An 18,342-nucleotide genomic window follows, 5' to 3' on the forward strand; every position below is an offset into this window, starting at 1 on the left:
GAACTTGTGCAACTTCCAACCACAGACTTCCAGTAGCAGGCTAGCAGCTGGCAACTGGTCAGTACAGTATGGTATTCAATTTACCAGCCTTTCGATGATGAACGTGCCACAATAATGCCAAGCTTGTAGCCTCCGGCAACGTGAAAGATCGGCGCCGTTTGTCAGCGACGTCAGAGGACATCCGTCCTTAAAGGTGCGCATTCCACGGCTGAGGAATTGTGTCGAAACCGCGCATTCTTCTCGAGGCTGAAACGAAAAGCTTAGTATATATCATGGTAAGTAAACAATAGGTGTTTTGTGCGTAGTCTTGGTCTGCCGGGGACGTGGACTATGGTACTGCATTGATGCATCCCACTGGCACATATGTAGGCACATAGGCACATAAATACAGTACGCACTACAGAGTGTAGTTGTACTGCCACTAGTTAGTACGAGTATGGCACTTCAAGTCACTACCTAAGTAAGTACTAAAGTAGGGGAACCTTACCTTCCTTTAGTACTTTAGGTGGCAGGCACTGGAGGTCGAAGTGGAGGTGCTGTACTTTGCAGATGGTCGGTCGTGAGCCTGGAGCAGTCGGCGACTCGGCGGGTGTACCTTTCCCGACCCGGAGCACGTGGAAAGCTCAACTAGAGGGAATTGGGCCAGGCGGTCGATTGTGAGGTCTAAGTCGTGAGGCAGAACATAAGGGGGGTAAGGAAAGTTGGACAAGCTGATTGCTCTATTATGGGTGTTCTCTTCTTGATTGTTCATGGAGTAATTAAAGAGTCATAAAAGACATATCATTGATCAGAGTTTGGGATATCAAAATAGAAACAGCTGGACCGATCAAGGCCATCGCCAGTCCAAGGTTAGAAGACGTATTAAATATGAAATACCAGCGCTTTAGATTAACAGAAGATCTTGTAAATCTTCTTCCAGCGAGGCCAGGCAGCCTGCTCCGCACGCTCCTGCTCAATCAGATGCTGGATGTCAAGATCACGGCGACCAGTGCTCAGGTCCATCTCGTGAGACCGAAGGATCTTGGTCTTGAAATAAATCTTGTAAGGGATGTAGAACAGCAAGACCACGGGAGCAGCGAGGAAGGCCGAGAACCAGGACTCGACCAAAGCTCCAGTGGTCATCTCGCCGTACCCGATGGGAGCGAATCCGACCCAGAACTGGGCGACCAGCACCAGACAGTTGAAGATGAAGCCGATCCAGGATCCGATGACACCAGGCTGGGACTGGAAGGCGAGCTCGTTCAAGCTGTGGCCCTGAACTCTCCAGGCGCGACGGAATCGGATGTGCGCCAAGCAGACAGATCCCCAGGTGAAGATGGACGAGAGACCGGAAAGAGCCATCATCCACGCGAAGGCAACAGACTGCTTGTCAGAGGCAGCCAGGAAGCAGAGGAGACCGATGACCGCGGACACACAGATAGCCCAGAGAGGACGACCCTTGCGGTCGATGTAGGCCAAGAAACGCGGGGCTTGGCCTTGCTCGGCGAGAGCCGCCAGGGTACGAGAGGAACCATAGACGGAGGAGTTACCGACAGACAAGACAGCAATCAGGATCACGACGTTCATCAGGGAGGGCAGACCCTGGATACCAGCGTTCTCGATGGCAATAACGAAGGGTGATGCCTTGGCATCGACAGAGGAGCTCTTATTCAAGAGCCTTGGGTCTTTGAATGACACCAAGAGACCCACGACCGTCAGCGCTACAACGTAGAACAAGGCGATACGCCAGAAGACCTGCTTGACAGCACCGGGCAGCGATTTGCGGGGATTGGCGGTCTCGGCTGCAGCCAGGCCGACCAACTCAGTACCAGCGAACGCAAAGGCAGCGTTGACGAACACGCTGCAGAGACCCTTGAAACCATTGTTGAATGCACCTGGGTTGTGCCAGAACTTTCCACCGATGTAGCCTCCCTCTGGGCCACCGCCACAGTTCAGAACGATTCCGAGAATACTGGAAGTGGGATGGATGGTCAGCAAGATGCTCATGAATAGAGGCTTTCATACGCCAGAGCAGAAATCACATACATGAATCCGATAACGGCAATGACCTTGATGAGCGAGAAGACGAATTCGGCTTCACCATATCCCTTTACGCCAAACATGTTGATCGAGACAATCATCACCCAGAAAATGGCCACCCATGCGGCGTTTGACACCCCAGGGCTCCAGTAGTCGATGGTGATGGACGCAGCGACAATTTCCAAGGGTAATACAACCAACCACTGTAGTGCGTAGTTCCAACCCATGGCGAAACCCCAGGCCGGGTCGACAAAACGAGTCGAGTAATGGGCGAACGAACCAGCAACGGGGAACAGCACAGCCATCTCACCCAGAGCATGGACTGTGCAGTAGAGCATGACACCGATGAGCACGTAGGCGATAATTACAGAGGCTGGACCACCTGCAGCCAACACAGACCCAGAACCAACGAAAAGACCGGTACCTGTGCGAGATTAAGGTTAGTGTTCAGCGTACGTTTCACGGACTCGTATTGAATCCCCATGTATAGGCTAGGATCAATGTCCTTGTTACGTACCGATTGAACCACCGATGGCAATCATCTGCAAGTGACGGCCCTTCAGACTACGCTGAAGGGGTGACTGTGCGGTATTGACAGCAGCCGCTTCGGCGTCGAAACGAGAGCCATCAGCACCAGCGTGGCCTCCCGAGCTCACTCGAGCATTAGGATCTTGCTTGAAGCTGTCCATGATGCGTTGACCAAAGCTACCCTTGGTGGGCTCCGACTCGCCATACGCTGGCAGGCTTTCGCCGGCGACCTGGGGCACTTTACCCCCAGACTCGTGCGCCTTCTCGTCCATGGCGACAACGGATATGTGTATGAGAGTGTGTCGTCTCTGTGGTGATGAATAGGTATATTATATATGGGGAAGGGCGAGTGTAGTTGATGGGTGGTGAGCACGAGACAGCTCAGAGCAAGGTCGATGTAGTTTCTCACCGGGCAAGATATGCGCCTTGAATGATTGAGAAATGGGAAGAAGGAGGGGAAGGAAGAAGAGGATGATTTTGTACCGCACACGACAGATCAGACCATCCGAGGGGGACTGGATGAGGTCTTTAAATATGAACTAAGGTGAAAGACCGTCACTTTCCATTATGTGAATCTCCTAGTCACTGGTAATCTGGGCATATTTTGATTAAAATTAGGGAAACAATTATCATTATTCTCGCTTTTTTTTTTGGTTTTGGAAAATGATATTTCCTTAAAATTCACTTTCCTCTGGACCAGAATTGGGAAAGTAAAACTTAATTCTTTTTGGGTACAAGTTCCATGAACGGGTCGACCGCCACGGCTTTCTCTGAATGCGCTAAGATCGCGGGTGGTCTGCTCTCTCACGGCTGCTAGACCAATTCCCCCCTCCAAGCACCTCCGCCACTGGCCATCTTCCGGGGCTTTACGGGCCTGGCTGATCAGCGGAGGTGATAAGAGAGGGAAGGTCATTCCAGGATACTGGCCAAGGGTGCGGTCGAAACTGGCGGGATGTACAAGTATACCATTACCCGGTGATGTGGTGATGTGGTGATGTGGCCTGGTTCATTAAGGTACTCTGCATGTACCCCTCGTACCTCCATCGGGGTAGCATATCCGCCGGGAATAATTCCCTCGTTATCAGCTTCGCCTTCGACGAAATATCGTTCTGTGGTTGGTAATGTGCTGCGCACTTTTACACAGAACCCCGAGTGACAATCTCAAGGCTCTGAACTTGCAGTACAACTCTACGATAGGCCCTTTAGACACTGGCATTCGAGCGACACCGTTCTTCCCGACGTTCGCCGGGTCGGCCGGTCGAGCGAGACTAATACTACAGCAGTCGGACTCTTCAGTGCGAGTGACCTAGCCTGGTACTTCAGACTCTGGATCCTGGGCCACAGAATTAGCTTCTTCCCCAGTCTCGTCGGCCGGATTGTCAGGCTTGGCGGGATGGCTGTTCATCTGAGTTTAGTAGGATCCCCGAGAGCGCAGTTACCCCGGTCCGCGGGAGGCGAATTAGCGCGAGAGTTTCAAGACAGCTTCCACGACCCTTCTTCGGTCGGTCTGTTGCCGGCCTTTTAGTCTTTTTCTTCTCTTCAGTCTGATTTGAACTTTGTTGGATCGGGAGGTCCAGTATGCAAGCAACTACATGAGTACATGTGGTCGTCGATGTATCCTCTACTGCACACTGCACCAGTGCCCATTGCACAATGCGAGTGAATAGCTACATCCAGTCTCGGGGTCGCGTTTGAGTCGTGCGATCGAGGCCCGCCTCACATGCTTTGCCCCACCAGCTTGATCTTGATTGGAACAAGACACAGTCAAGCTGCGTTGACCACGTGCAATGGAGGAGGATGCAGTACAAGGCTACAAGGCAACGACCAATGTCAGCTTCTGTAGTCTTGACCTCCAGCTAGTAGTAGCTACTAACTAGCTACTAGTTTACTAGCTGCTAGCAAGACCAAGCAGTAGCACTATGGATTACCCATCGCCAATGTCGGAACCCAAGGCCACCAATGTTCCAACCCCCATATCATACATCGAAACGGCTGGGTGTTGATCGACCCCATCGTGAGTGTGGATTGCCCCCTGCTTGAGCACGATAAGCACGAGGAACCATGGACATCACGCATGAGATGGCCTCGGACGTGATAAGATACGACACTGGACGAATGAAACGTGAAACACTCTCGGCCCCATTCATCTTGTGTTTTTTTGGGCTTCTTTTTGTTATCTTGCTTGCAGCGTGGCCCACCAGGGCATCCAGAGTTCCCGACTCATCATGAAAATGGACCCGATGATATGACCTTGACACTCTACAGAGTAGACTCAGGATACTGGAGTATAGTGTACAGTTGTGCACTAGTACATCCTCTCAGCCAACAGCCTTCGGATGACTGCCACGCCACCGTCCGTCATTGTTTTAGCCCGTCCTGTCAGTCGCGCGACCGACTCGGAGCGGGACGATCCCATCGAGGCCGACCATCGCGTGAACTTTCAGCTTGACTTTTTTTGATTCCCGCCTGGAACCCAATCACCGGCTTTGTAGTACATGACTACAGTACGTTCCAATGAAACTCGGGAAGTCACTTCTCTACCGTCACATACCCAATACTCTAATACTGTCGTCGATACAGGACACTTAATACGCTCTTCGGCGGCGAGCCCGAATGTCAACAGCACTGGGTGGGAAGGGAGTGTACTGTGTCAGTGTGTAGAGCCAGAGCCAAGCTTCTGTGAAATTAACTTTCCCGCCTCCCCCACTTTCTCCCAGGTCGATTTCGCCCTCCTTGTCAGGATTTGCCCGGCCCCAACGGTGCAGCACCGCGCAGTGCGTGTAACATTTCTAGTCCCGCGACATACCGTACCTCCTGTGGAAGGCCCACTGGGAAGAGGGGAAAGGCCCCATTCGGCTTCAAAATCAATTCATTCAATCCTACTCGAATGCCATCCCCTGGCCTGAGATATCAGGAGTTACCCGCTCTTGTTGATTCCACTTCTCTCCATCTCCATCATCCCTATCAGGCCCAAGTCCCCAACCCTGCGCCCCACCGATACCACCATCTGTTCCGTTCTCCGCATTATTGCGACGATAGCATACCACCAATCAGCGGGGCTCAGTTCCACTCCAGGAGATAAGACATCATACTGCGGAGGAGCGGGCATTCGTTGGTCAGTGGCGGTCATCGGGGGGAGCGATGACCAGCTGATCCCGTCAGTCGATGTATATCGTGGGGAGTGCCTCATCGTGAGGTTTCTGGAAGCATGTCGACCTCGGGAGTGAGGGAGAGGCTGACGGGGACTAGGACTAGGGTCAATCCTGGGACCCTGTCAAGGATACAGACTTTGAACTAAGATCCCTTACCGAAACTTTCTGTGACGCCTCTGAGGCGATGGGCTTGCGGAAAATTCAGAAGATCTGGGTGGCTTGCTTGAGTTTGGGAGGGACGAGATCACCTGCAGTTCGCATCGTCGATTCTGGCATAGTCGCGTCTTCTGTTCCGCCGTTGAGGGACCGGCGCCCGGGGTCTAACCGGGGTCACAGTGACGACGTCGGTCCCTCCCTGATTCGCATTACACTTCCCCTGGCTCCGGTGTCATGGCCGCTCAGTCAGTAGACTCGGTAGAGTCAGTACTACGACTAGTACTACTACTCAGTACGACGTAATCTCAGACTGCCAGGCTACGTCGTGCATCGTACACAAAATACCTATTGGAAGGATTTCCGATGCAGGTGGCCCGTGGCCCGTGGCCCGTGACCCCGGAACCAGAGACGCTTGCGCTGAAAGGGAAACACGTCCTTGCAAGTCAAACCCGCTAAAAGGACTCAACTGATAAGCCCCGCCGCCCTCTCCCTGAAGTCGGACAGATTCGACCCGTGAATGATCCTTTCGACCAAGTCGACCCGGTGTCCGCTCTTCAATGAGACTTGGGAGGAGGGGGCATGGCGAGATGGTGTCCTCCAAAGTTCAGCCTCCACCAGGTGTGGACTTGGCACGAGACCTGTTCTCACAGCCTCGCTCATGAGGCTGGAGTTCCCGGGTGAGGGGGAATGGGGGACGTGTCCAAGAAGGCTAAGCAGCGGTTCAGTCTCGATGGGGATAGGTGGGCGACCGACTGGACTCGGCCTCAATTGGCGTTTTTTCGGGGATTATTCTGATTCAAGAGGAAGCTTGGCCCGTCGGAGCGGCGGGCACAAGCGACTAATCTGGCCTCTTCCAGCATTGGCATGGCGGTCTGGTGGCTTTCCAAGAGAGACTTACCGCAACTATCCTGGCTTATGAGCCGGTTGCCAAGTACAGTAGTACCTGACTCACCCACAAAGCGTTCTGTGACCTTTCACGTCTCAGGGGATACGGAGTAAGCCAAGCATAGCTTCGATGGTAAGGGGGATCACAAGGTGCACATCTCGTCAGCAATCATCCCACGTCTCCTCACTACCACAATCTCGATCAGTCTCGACGCCCCCCCCCTCCTATTTTTACAACTAGAGACATGGAAGGTATTCAGGATAATATGTCAGCCTCTTGACAGTGTGTTTCAAATTGTGAATGGAGGGTCAGATGAACTAATGGAGCGGAAATGCTCTGAGCTCTCGAGCATCCCGCTGCCCAGTCCAAATGCGCAGAGTGAGATTGACCATGTAGCACTACAATAATCGCCAGCTCGTCTACGACAAGGGTGGCGCTGACGGTAAGTTAGGTACTAGGAGGTAGAGACCTATTCTGCCGTGTGCACTGGCAGTGAGTAATGAGTATTAATGAGCAGTGAGTACAATCCTAACGTCGCACTTCAGATATATACGAGAGGGCCAAAATCATTCTGCTTAGCAGTATACAAGAACACAGGTCCAACAAAGCCGTAAGTGGCAAAGTGCAGCACGATACACGATCCAGTACCTCCATCCCACGAACCCTTGAGAAACAACCTCGCTCACCGTCAAATGGTCGAACCACTGAAATAACTGTCTCCCACATCTATAGGACCAAAGTCCTACGCAGAGAGGCTTTCGCCTCGCATTGGTGCAGTTGCCCACCAGTACTTCACAGTGGCACCTCGACCGCCACCGCCAGGCAAAAGAAACGATGGCTTTCCGCCAGGCCCGTGACTGGCTGCCCACCGTAGCACTCTTCTCAGCCACCGTAGCATCGGGCGAAGACTGGCACACCCCGTCCAAGAGTTCATCAGGTCACGCCGAGGGCTAAGTTCTCCCCTTGGCGCTGGACCAACTTCTCAGAATGAGTCCGTTCCAGGCCACATCGGTCTTGGAAAATCTTGGCGAGTGGAAAGTTTATGGCAAAATCGAGGGAGAGTTGAGGCGCTGTCTGGGCTCTGGGAGAAGGGGCCCTAGAACGTTCGGCCTTCCGAGGCTCTGATTCTTGCCCCTCTTATTCGTGAAGTTAGTCATAGTAAGTAGGTAGTAGTGAGGCTGAGTGCCGACTCTTGCTGAGAGTGTACACAGATTCGCATGTGCTGCAAGTGAACTGGTAGCTTACCTGGTCCGTTCGTATCTTGGGGGGTTGCCGAAAAGGGAAGCTCGCTATGGATGATTGGTCTTGGCGGGCACTTACTTGCTTGTGGTTGTGTTGCAGAGCTCAGAGCTCTTTTTTTTTGAAACTTACATTGCGACAGATTAGTTGCGCGTGGTTTGGTTACTATTTTGCGATTTGGGGCCGCTTCTGCAGGACCTCGGGAGCCTGGACTTGACAAGATCCAAATAGACACCTTCCGATGTACCTCGGCAGTAGTGACATAGGTACCAGGTAGGTACTAGGCAGGTACTAGGTAGACATTGGGCATATTCCTAGCAGTAGACACTAGCCATTATAGACCAAGTTGTTTGTAGTGAAGTACTTGGCAGCTAGCACATGCGACACTCAAGGATCAGGTGATATACAACACTTACAGCACTGAGCACACTCTATACAGTATCACTATACACTGTACAAGTGTACACTGTACAGTGTGGTGTGTACACTACAATAACGTTCCCAAGACGCAATTCATCAACCCCCAAAAGCCGACCGCAAGCGACAAATTCGCCCCGCCACTACCGACCTAATTGACGCATTCCAACTTCTTCAAACCTCGCAACTTCATCCCCCGCCCACATGAATCATCCAATGCGCCTCAACTCGAAGACCAACCTGCAACTTCGTCCTCCCCCTCATATCTCAGGCTGGGTCGCTTTAGAGTTGTCCCACACGGGGCTGACGGGGGTGTTGATCCAGTTTTTCCCCAGGTTGAATGCGGGGGAAATGAAGCTCTTAGGTAACAGTTTCCACATCGCCAGTCCGGGGTAAGAAAAACCCCAAAGGGCAACTTCCTGGGCAATATCCACAGTTTCTGGGCCGGGGGATGACTAGTGAGTTGCTGAGTCGTGACTACTACTTGCGATTCCTGAGTCGTATTCACTAAAGTTGGTGAAAATTTATGGTACGGTGGGTTGAGAAATTATTGGATCAGGCGTGGGGACAAGATTTCTTGGATGAATCTTGTCTTTTGTGAAAGAAGGCACTCATATATGGCACTGAGTAGTGTGTACAAACTACTCAAAGACACAATAGTAGTTAACTGAGGCCGAAAGCTGTTCCGCCTGGCTCTAGGGACAGGCACATAGTGATTGCGCGGTTTCTGAACGCGTCTGGAATAGATGCGTGCCGTCAGACAGTGTCATTACGAGCAGATTCGTTGCCATTGCTCACTGGGTAAGCCAACTGACTTTGAATGTTTACCGAACCGGGCTGGGTTGCGTAATAGTTTGTTGCTGTAAGTTAGTCAATTTTGTTCCACGGTCCAGTGCTATGGAGGTACTTGGACGGGTCTGACCCAGCCTTACTGTAGATCAGACTCTCTAGGAGATGAGATCTCCATCTGCGGCCATTCCAGAATCATCTGAAAGAGCATCCGTAGAGCCGCCAGATTCCGGCTCCATAGTCTCCATCCCTGATCGCTACACATGCCCATTCGCAGTCTACTGACTACATCAATTTCCTGAATGGGTTGCCGTTGAGCTTCGAGTCCAGCGCCCGGGTGAATATTCGGAATGAACCGATGGACAAAACCTCGAGCAGACCCCGATCGAGAACAAGTGTTTGAACCTCAAAGCGAATAACATCCGTTTCCTCCTCTAGCACCATCTGCCAAGTCAATCTCGAGCAATATATGAGCGGGCCACCTCCCGAATGGAGTTAGAGCTGCAAGTACCTGACAGCTCATAACAATAAGCACAGCCGCGTCGAGAGCACAACGTCCGCTAACCCCGGAAAATCGAACAATCTTCGAGGATAACTCTATAGGCGATCACTACCCAGGTCCTTCTGCACTCCACATATTAGACTTTGCACTTCCCCCTCCACATACTGAAAGATGGGCAGTAATGATCACCGCTCTGATTGCCTGGGACCTATCACCTTGGAGCATACGCGTGGGATATAAAATATCCGATGATAGACTGCAGGGAGCGTCTGTGGAATCCGCGAGTAGCCGACGATATGCTCGGGGTGCCCTGCTAAGCGTGGCTCGGCAAGAGTTTGGGGTTTGAGAGTTTTGCGCGTGGTTGGACCGAGCTGATGGCGCCAGAAAAGTGACTTTTGTCCCGTGCTTTCGGTACTTGGCGGGGCTTGGGGTGCCTGGAGTGGAGGTTTGATATGGACTCGATGAAGAAGGCCATTCGTGGTGGGTGTGGAGTGAAGCTGTCTGTAGATGAAAATGGACAGTGGTCTAGAAGGAAATGTAGATGAGTTGCTGGGAACTTCTGGTTAGATCAGTCATGTCCGCTTAGCTTTCAATGACACGCAATTGGGTGCTGGAGAAAGAAGCTGACAGGGCAACGTAGGTTTGTTTCCTTGAACCGAAAACGTCACTTTTGACATCAAATTCCAGAGTGATCGGGCAATAGTTCAAGGTTCAACAACCAGGTCTCGAGACGACGGCGAAGACACGCAGATAGTACTGAGTCGCGTAGGTTACGTCTGAAGTTGTACAAAGGTATATATTGAAGACCTCACTGTATTCAGCGTCTGGACCCAGTCAAACGGTGCACAGAAGACTCAAATGAACCAAACACGTCTCTGATGACACTAGAGCTGTTCGCCAGTCTAGCAAAGTAACTGGGAAGGCCGTTCGTTCCTCGACCACAAGTATCCTCGATTGAGCGGATGCTCTCTCGCCCTGACGGGTACCCAAGAGATCGATAGTGCGTTTCCTTCGTGGAGTTCAATCAACAGACACGTTCAAGCCGAAACCTCAGATGATGTGTCGGCCAAGAACGTCTCTCAGTCACTCTCTCCATGGTCGTCTCGGACAAACACATTACGAAGATCAAGGGCGTCGTTTCATGCATTCATTGAATATGTTGAAATGTCATAACAATCGGTATCATTAAAAGAAAGAGGCAAGTTTATCAGTCGGTCCAGCCTTATGCGCTACCGGGCCCCTCGCCACCAGGGATCAACTAGGCCAGAGTTAGAGGCAATGAATATTGAAGGGGTAGATGAGAAGGACATACCATGCAAACGTTGTTACCGTTCAGCAGAAGCTTGGGCAATTTGATTTGCGCACCGGTGTAGTCACTGCATAGATATCAGTGGTATGATTCCATGTTTAAGAAACTCGACTGCTGATCGCGCCGTCAAGATCATCGTCGACAAGGTCATCACTAAAGAAGCAGTAACCCCGTCTGATGACCACGTTGAAGAGAACCAGGCAAGACAATTTTCAGTCCACATTGGCGAACGGGCGCTTACAATTCAGTCACGTCTTCAAGAACCATGTCTGCGATCGGGTCAGTATGTTGCATATTTCAAGAAGACCAACGCAACACGTGGGATACTCACTGACGTAGTCATCAAATCCCAGCAGAGTGCCGGAGAATTCTACATCAATGTCAGCGCGCTTCGAGGTATCATGGATGTCAAGCTGCACCGGCCTTACCTTTATCACCCTTCATGACAACCCAAATACGAGAGCCGACACACTTGTCGATAAGCTCTATCTGAATATTAGAGGGGTCTCACAGTGGGGGGCGATAGTCAAATCTGTTCACGTACCAAGGGGCAGCAGTTGAGACGCCATTGTAATGGGAACGTAATGGAAACGGCGAGTTATCGGGAAATTTCACGGGTCGATTCTCTGGACGCGTCAAGAAGGCAGTCTAATATAATTTCGAGGTTATACAAAGCTGCGCCGATGCTCTGCCCTCCAGCGACCGGGTTTTTTGCGGGCCGAGATATCTGTCCAAATCAGGAATAGCGTGTCTTTCTGTAGAAGACGAGTCACCTGGCCCGGCCACCGCTTGCTTGGAAAGTGAATTAAACAACACTACTTCGTGAGTCGTCGAAACTTGCTCGGAACCAGGCTGAAAGACTCGAAAAGTGTCCTACTCATCGGCGTGCCAGAACTGGCTCATTTCCATTCGCAATTCCCGAGGGATCGCGCTATGCAGACGAAACAGCATGCGGGGATGGGCGACCTTTCCAGCAGGTCTGAGGTACCCGCCCTTGGTCTCAAGTGCCTCGTGCGATGCACTGGGTCAACGCAAGAGCAATCTGGGTCTTCGTTGCCTTTCAACACAATGGTAATTCAAGGGTGGCTCTCATAGACAAGGTTTCTGTTGTTTGACAATTTGCTCCTCCTAGTGATAGAGACACTTTCTTATCTTGCTCTCTTGCCCATTCACGCGTTCGACACAATCGATGTGAGTCCCACCGGCCACGGTCTCTCAAACATGCACCACGAAGAACATTCACTGCTTCGAGCCGCTCCCAAATAATCATCATCGATGAGGAGGAAGACGAACATGTCACTCCGTTTCCTCAACATGCCTCCATTGGACTGGGCGTCGCCCGAATCGCGCCAAGAGACATGAACGACTTGATCCGGGCACGAGGAATGAGAGCTAAACAGCGACTCACCAGACCGTTGGACCCAAAGAAGCTTCGTGAGATTGAGAGGAAAGCAGGCGCTCTGGACAGAATCTCGACACTAGTCAATGAGTACTTGGAGACGAAGTACGCTCCTGTCGAGCGCCATCTTTCACAGAGCGCCAAGGCTGCTGAGATATTGACGATCGAATGTAAACAACGGCTCTCTGTTGCGATCTCACGTCATGAGCAGTTGGTGAGGAAAAGTCAAGGAGTCTGTCAGTTCCTGGAGCATCAGTATTGCAAGATAGTGTTCCGCGACATCCCATATCTCAGGACAAGAGTGGCAAAGACGGCGCGTGTCCTTGGAGACTTGCATCTTAGCTTTATTCGGTTGTCCCTCCGTATATTGAAAGAGGAGTCAGACCTTCTTCATGGTCAATTGAATGAGCAATTTTTGATCCCGCGAAATGCCGCCAGGGCCAAGATTGATAGAGCACTTGAACGGACAGATCTTGCAGCTCAACAATACGTCGAGCTGCAGGGTAAGGTGGCCGAGACGCTGAATGGTCTCAATTCCCTGAGGCCCATTTTAGCCTCCCTTGCATTATCCGATTCGCCGTCCAGTGCGCGCTACCAAGAATTTCTAGACAAACATCATGTCCACACAAATGATTTAAGCGGGGCAGGCCATGCCTACCGCTGGAGTTGGCGCAAGTCGAGGAGATCCGAGACGGAACTTGGCGAAGCCTATCAGCTGGAATTCTTCACTCTTATACACTTTTCCCAACTGGGTGGGATCAATCCACCGGACTACGTTTGGTCAATCATGTTCGAGGACGCAAGAAGTCAGCGAATTCGAGCGTATCGGCATAAACATAATCTCCAAATCATCGATCGCATTCGCAGAGCCTACCTACAACGGTGGAAAGGTCCGAGGCCAAGTTGGTCACCCGAGCTAAGCAACTACTGGCGCCAGCTTGATGTGATTGCACCTTTTGATATCCACCGAATGCATCAGATGCTCTTGAAGAACGAAGTGCTGTATCTGATCGCCACTACTATGGGTACTTTTGGGCCCATGTGGGAGGGCCTGCAAGAAACCCAGCACAAGAGCCTCCGTAACCGTCTTGTTGACTGGCACAAGTCCTACAGAGAGTGCACAAAAGAGTTTCTGATTGAGCTGGAATCGTACAGATACATCAGCTGGTATCGCTTCGGGCTTGAGAAAAGAATGATGATGCTGAGGGTGCCAAATATCATACAAGCCGAAGGCCTCTTTGTTCCCGATAAACCCATGAGTCAACAACTTGAACGATTCTACCGTTGGATCCACCAGATGATGGATCTTCGTGATCGGGCTTATACAGCTGAATCGGCCGTTCGCCTATCCAAGCAGCTGAACATAACGGATACTTGGTCAGCGATGACAGAGAGATTCAAGTTGGAAGCGGCTGCACGAAAATCCCAAATTCTCGATCTAGGTTCTGTCAGAGTTCGCCGCCGTGGAGTTTCGCGGAAAATTGCAAGAGCATCTCGGCAGACTAGGTTCAAGAGCCCTCGAAGAAAACTCAAACCTATTGTTCGCTCCAAGCCTGGCTCTGATCTCATATCGACCATCCCAGCGAATATCGTGACCGTGAAAGTCGACGAGACGAAGGCTGGACGCACTACTCTATCAAACCAGCGCCGAAAGAGCAAAAAGTGGGCTCAGGCCCCAATTTCGCCTCGTTCGCAGGAACAGGCTATCTCTGCTAGAAAAAAACGCAAACCGTCAACGTCCACTGTTGCGCCGCACAAGCAAGCAGACAAGACCGAGCAGGGTGCCCTGCTCAGTGACATTAAGACCCGAGTCAAAAAGCCAAAGACCGGTGAAGATGAGTACGACGTTGGTCGAACATCAGAAAAGTCCAAGACGGACAAGATCAGACGTCCTTCAGACTTTAAGACCAAAGACAGCCAAAACACAAAAGACCAATCATCATTGCCTCGGAAGCGCGATGTCGTTTCGAAGGGAAAGTCTTTGCGCTTACGCAAGTCATCTCCTCAGCGTAATTTTTGGGAACCGAACCCCATCACCATTCCCGGTGGACTCAATCCAAAATCTGGTGACCGCCCATACAGCACCGCTTCTCGCCTGTATCGGGATTCCAAGCTTAGTGTGATGGAAGAGCAGAGGGAGTGCACTTTGGAATCACATTCCTTCGTCGTCGAACCCATCAAGTCTGTCACTGACGGGAGCCCAGACAATGTTGAGACAAGCACAGTTCCAATGGAACAGACTGCATTGTTCTGGACACATAGTGACCAGCTATCCCCGAATGGTCGGAAACCAGTGGTTCACTATTGCAAAAGCCGCGAGAGCACTGAGCGCATATCGCAGCATTTCCTGGACAGCAAGGTCATTGGCTTTGATCTGGAATGGCAAGCACAGTCCTCCGCATCCAGCAGCATTCCAAACAATTTGTCGCTCATTCAAATCGCGGACGAGACGCGCATTGCTCTCTTCCAAATCGCTTTGTTCAGACCTAGTCGATCTCGTGACGATCTCATCGCTCCAACACTCAAACGTATACTTGAATCACCTGACATTACCAAAGTTGGAGTCTCCATCAAGGCAGACTCGACCCGGTTACGCAAATACCTCGGGATTGGAGCTCGATCTATCTTCGAATTGAGCCACCTACATAAACTCATTCAATATGGACAAAGTCAACCAGCGCTTGTCAATAAAAGACTGGTGAATTTGAGCGATCAAGTACATGCACACCTGGGACTACCGCTTGACAAGAGTGGAGATGTGCGGTGTGGCAATTGGACGATACCATTGAACCACAGTCAGGTCAATTGTGAGTTCGGACGCTGTAAAAACTCATCCTAGCACTGCATTGCTGACAGTTATGTTCTCTGGATATTAGATGCTGCCACAGATCCATATGCCTCCATTTGCCTGTACTATGCTATGGAGCGGAAAAGGCTGGGAATGAAGCCTACACCTCCTCGTCCAGCCTTTGCCGAGCTGAATCTACCTATTATCCGCCCAGCGGGCCAGACCGTGAATGTGGATGATCACGACCTTGTTTCTGGGATGATTGACGGTGATGTTATCGATCGCTCGTCATAAGACGATGCATTGTGGAGACAAACCTGGAGATGTGCGGACAGCAGCCAAACTTGACGATACATTCAAACATAGGTATATATTGTGAATGCATCTAGCATCTTGACTTATCTTCAATGGATGTTCCAGATGCGTTTGAGAATCTGACTCGAAACTCAAAGAGAAATCAAGATAGATGCCTTGAAAAATGGGTCAAATTATTTGATACAAGTGGAGATGAACACATGGGCTAAGTGGCATTAGATATCAAGAGACACTCTCCGGGGGTATGATGTAGCATTGACAGGATCATTATATTTCGAGGGTATATTTCAAGGCAATCAGGTCCACACTACAGTCCTGTTACCTGCAAACATCGACAGGACAAGAATATACATCAAAAAGGAAGGTGAAAGCTCCCGTCTCTCTACCCCCGCAACGGCAGTACCTTTGAAATAAGCACCTCCTGCCGACAAAGGGGACACTCCGGCTTCTCTCGCACCCAATCTCGGACACACACCCAGCAAAAGACATGCCCGCAGGTCGTCACACTTGGATCCTTGAAAGCTTCCAAACACAGCGTACACTTCCGTTGCTGACCGTCTGGAATCCACGCCACGGCCCCCCGGATTCTCGTCCAGGTCATATCGCGCGGACGAGGCTGGAAGTAATGGTACTGTTGAGGGATTCTCAATTGTTGCCAGGAGCGACCCTGCTTCTGACGAGGATGTTTCCCCAGTTTTTGTGGCGGACTCTGCTTGTTCCTCCTGCATGCTTGTTGCTAGCTTGCGCACGTGCAAGAATCCCTGTACGGCAATTTGTAGGACCATTAATACGCCCAACACCTCGTATCCGATGCGTTGCTCGCTTTCCTCGATCTTCTTGGTAAATACATATCGCAGGCGCCAGATTCGCTTTGAGAGATGGTAGTAGGAGCCGGTGAAGTAGAAAGTGGCAAGGCTGAGGGCATAGATGGGAGAAACCGAGGTGATCGAGTCCAGATGCTCGAGGAGATACTGTTGGACTCGCAATTTCGTGAAGAAAGGCTTTGAGGCGGTTCCACCCGCCGTGTGAGTGCTGAGAGATGGTTTGTTCAAGCTGAGCAAGCTCGCTTGCTGTGCTTCGCGGAGTTGCTGCTTGGCGACGCTCCGTTCAAGCTTGTGACGCACACGCTGTCGCAGCGATGGCAATAAACGCTGAAGGGACCACGGGACGAGGATGCTGCTTAAAATGTATCCGACGCGACGGGTTATAGCCGGTAGACGCAGAGTGTCATCTTCTAACTGGACCAGATCGCAATATTCCTCGCCGAGAGTGCGATTGCCAATGGCGGTGGTGAGGGAGAAGTAGAGGAGTTCGGTAAGATGCTTGATCGCATCTGAGTGAGTGTGAGCATATCGCGCGCCTCGCAGGGCTCGAATTATCGATTGGACTTGTTGCACCAGCCCGCTGGTGAGAAATGCGTCTTTTTCATGAGCGCGAATGATATCTGGTGACGTGGCGAAGGGGTAGAAGTGAGATGTTGGGGAGCCGATGGGCGCATCTGGGGTTGTCAACGACAAGTGAGGATCGTCGTCGGCCATGGTTGGCAATGGAGTGTACAGAGGCTAAGATGGAGTGGCCGTTCCGATTAATTATGTGATTTGATCACCGAGCAAGTCGAAAAGACCAGCTTGAGAGGAGTCTGTCGAAGTAACGACGATGCGGTGGAATTCTGTCACCTCGCTCCCGCGATCTCGTTGACAGTGACACTCGTTCTCCACGGCTGGCGGAAGACGGGCTTCTCGGACCTTACCCCGGATTGCCTCGGCTGAGGTCATGTGATGATCTCGGGCGGAAATCAATCACATGATCTGAAGGAAACGAGACCCGAGTCATGTGAGTGGCTGCCCACTATCTAATCAGCGACCTCCTGCCCCTGAATCACGCGTCTAAAAATAAAGTCGGCAGATTGGAGGTCCACTCTTGGAGAGAGATGGCACTCTTCAGTCTTCACAGGGTCCTCAGTTCCAGTAGAATCGGTATCCGCGATGATTCGGAACCATCGCACCGCCTCATCGCACTGGCCCTGCTTAAAACACAGTCTGCGACTTTCAATCTTGACCCGGGCAGGACCAGTCACTACCGCCATTTGCGATCTGATGGAGCGACGTCACTGACAACAAAGCGTCGTAATGGAGTGGATACAACGATCGACATGATGCCACGATGAAGTCGGTCCGTCGTGAGTAAGAGGGACAAACGACTTGGCTTGTATGAGGATGGAAGCATGCAAATCTGCATCAGGACGGTCTTGTCATGATATGCTCATCAGTATGACTATGAGAGGGAGGTTTCCTGTCTACGAGATCTATCGGTACACTTGACGTTGTTGGGTTGATTTATGAACAATGACCACCTACGCTCATTGAATACCATGCTTGGAGCATACCAAGTAGACTCGGACTGTACGGACTATGGACTATGGAGAGTCTAGAGGACACTCTGCGAAGCTGTCGAATGCAAGGTGCGTTGGGTAAACTGCGCGCGACGATCGTAGTAGAGCGACAACTCCTAAGTTTGCTTGCGACCAAGGTACATGTTATAGTGACCGTAGTCTATATTTTATAGTCTGAAGCATGGATGTACCATATACGCTTCTTAGTACTGTCTCTGAGGAGAATCGTCTGAGTGTCCTACACCTACAGTAGGACTCTCACAGTACTATTATCGCCAGTCCTCACTCCTCACTCCCTGAGTGGCTGCTATGGACACTCTCTCGAATGCACATCTTACCAACTAGACCAAGAAGCACTGACTTCCTTGAGAGTCGAGACCATGGAAGGCTCGACAGACTCGACAGACTCCACGAAGCGTAAGGGGACTTTTTCCACCCTTCAGCCACTGCA

General features: G+C 51.3%; 5 protein-coding genes across 5 annotated transcripts; 2 read left to right on the top strand and 3 right to left on the bottom strand.

The window, feature by feature from the left end:
• Positions 1–888: 888 nt before the first annotated feature.
• N7539_003002 (amino acid permease GAP1) lies at positions 889–2,819 on the bottom strand (the record flags this gene model as incomplete). The annotated part of the gene is made up of 3 exons (XM_056932605.1): positions 889–1,951; positions 2,026–2,443; positions 2,537–2,819. The coding sequence occupies 3 exons, from the start codon at positions 2,817–2,819 to the stop codon at positions 889–891; spliced, it is 1,764 nt and encodes a 587-aa protein (XP_056792564.1).
• Positions 2,820–7,110: 4,291 nt separating this feature from the next.
• On the top strand, positions 7,111–7,695 carry N7539_003003 (uncharacterized protein; the record flags this gene model as incomplete). Its single annotated transcript, XM_056932606.1, has 2 exons — positions 7,111–7,119; positions 7,474–7,695. The coding sequence occupies 2 exons, from the start codon at positions 7,111–7,113 to the stop codon at positions 7,693–7,695; spliced, it is 231 nt and encodes a 76-aa protein (XP_056792565.1).
• A 3,215-nt stretch (positions 7,696–10,910) lies between these two features.
• On the bottom strand, positions 10,911–11,566 carry N7539_003004 (RNA-binding protein LSM5; the record flags this gene model as incomplete). Its single annotated transcript, XM_056932607.1, has 6 exons — positions 10,911–10,946; positions 11,001–11,064; positions 11,239–11,266; positions 11,329–11,367; positions 11,426–11,482; positions 11,542–11,566. The coding sequence occupies 6 exons, from the start codon at positions 11,564–11,566 to the stop codon at positions 10,911–10,913; spliced, it is 249 nt and encodes an 82-aa protein (XP_056792566.1).
• Positions 11,567–12,355: 789 nt separating this feature from the next.
• N7539_003005 (3'-5' exonuclease) lies at positions 12,356–15,478 on the top strand (the record flags this gene model as incomplete). Its single annotated transcript, XM_056932608.1, has 2 exons — positions 12,356–15,203; positions 15,273–15,478. The coding sequence occupies 2 exons, from the start codon at positions 12,356–12,358 to the stop codon at positions 15,476–15,478; spliced, it is 3,054 nt and encodes a 1,017-aa protein (XP_056792567.1).
• A 317-nt stretch (positions 15,479–15,795) lies between these two features.
• On the bottom strand, positions 15,796–17,037 carry pex10 (ubiquitin-protein ligase peroxin 10; the record flags this gene model as incomplete). The annotated part of the gene is made up of 1 exon (XM_056932609.1): positions 15,796–17,037. One exon carries the CDS (start codon positions 17,035–17,037, stop codon positions 15,796–15,798), a length of 1,242 nt encoding a protein of 413 aa, XP_056792568.1.
• Positions 17,038–18,342: the final 1,305 nt, after the last annotated feature.

Source organism: Penicillium diatomitis (assembly GCF_028827545.1).
Source record: "Penicillium diatomitis strain IBT 30728 chromosome Unknown utg000003l_segment0_segment0, whole genome shotgun sequence".
In the NCBI taxonomy this organism is placed as follows: Eukaryota; Fungi; Ascomycota; class Eurotiomycetes; order Eurotiales; family Aspergillaceae; genus Penicillium; species Penicillium diatomitis.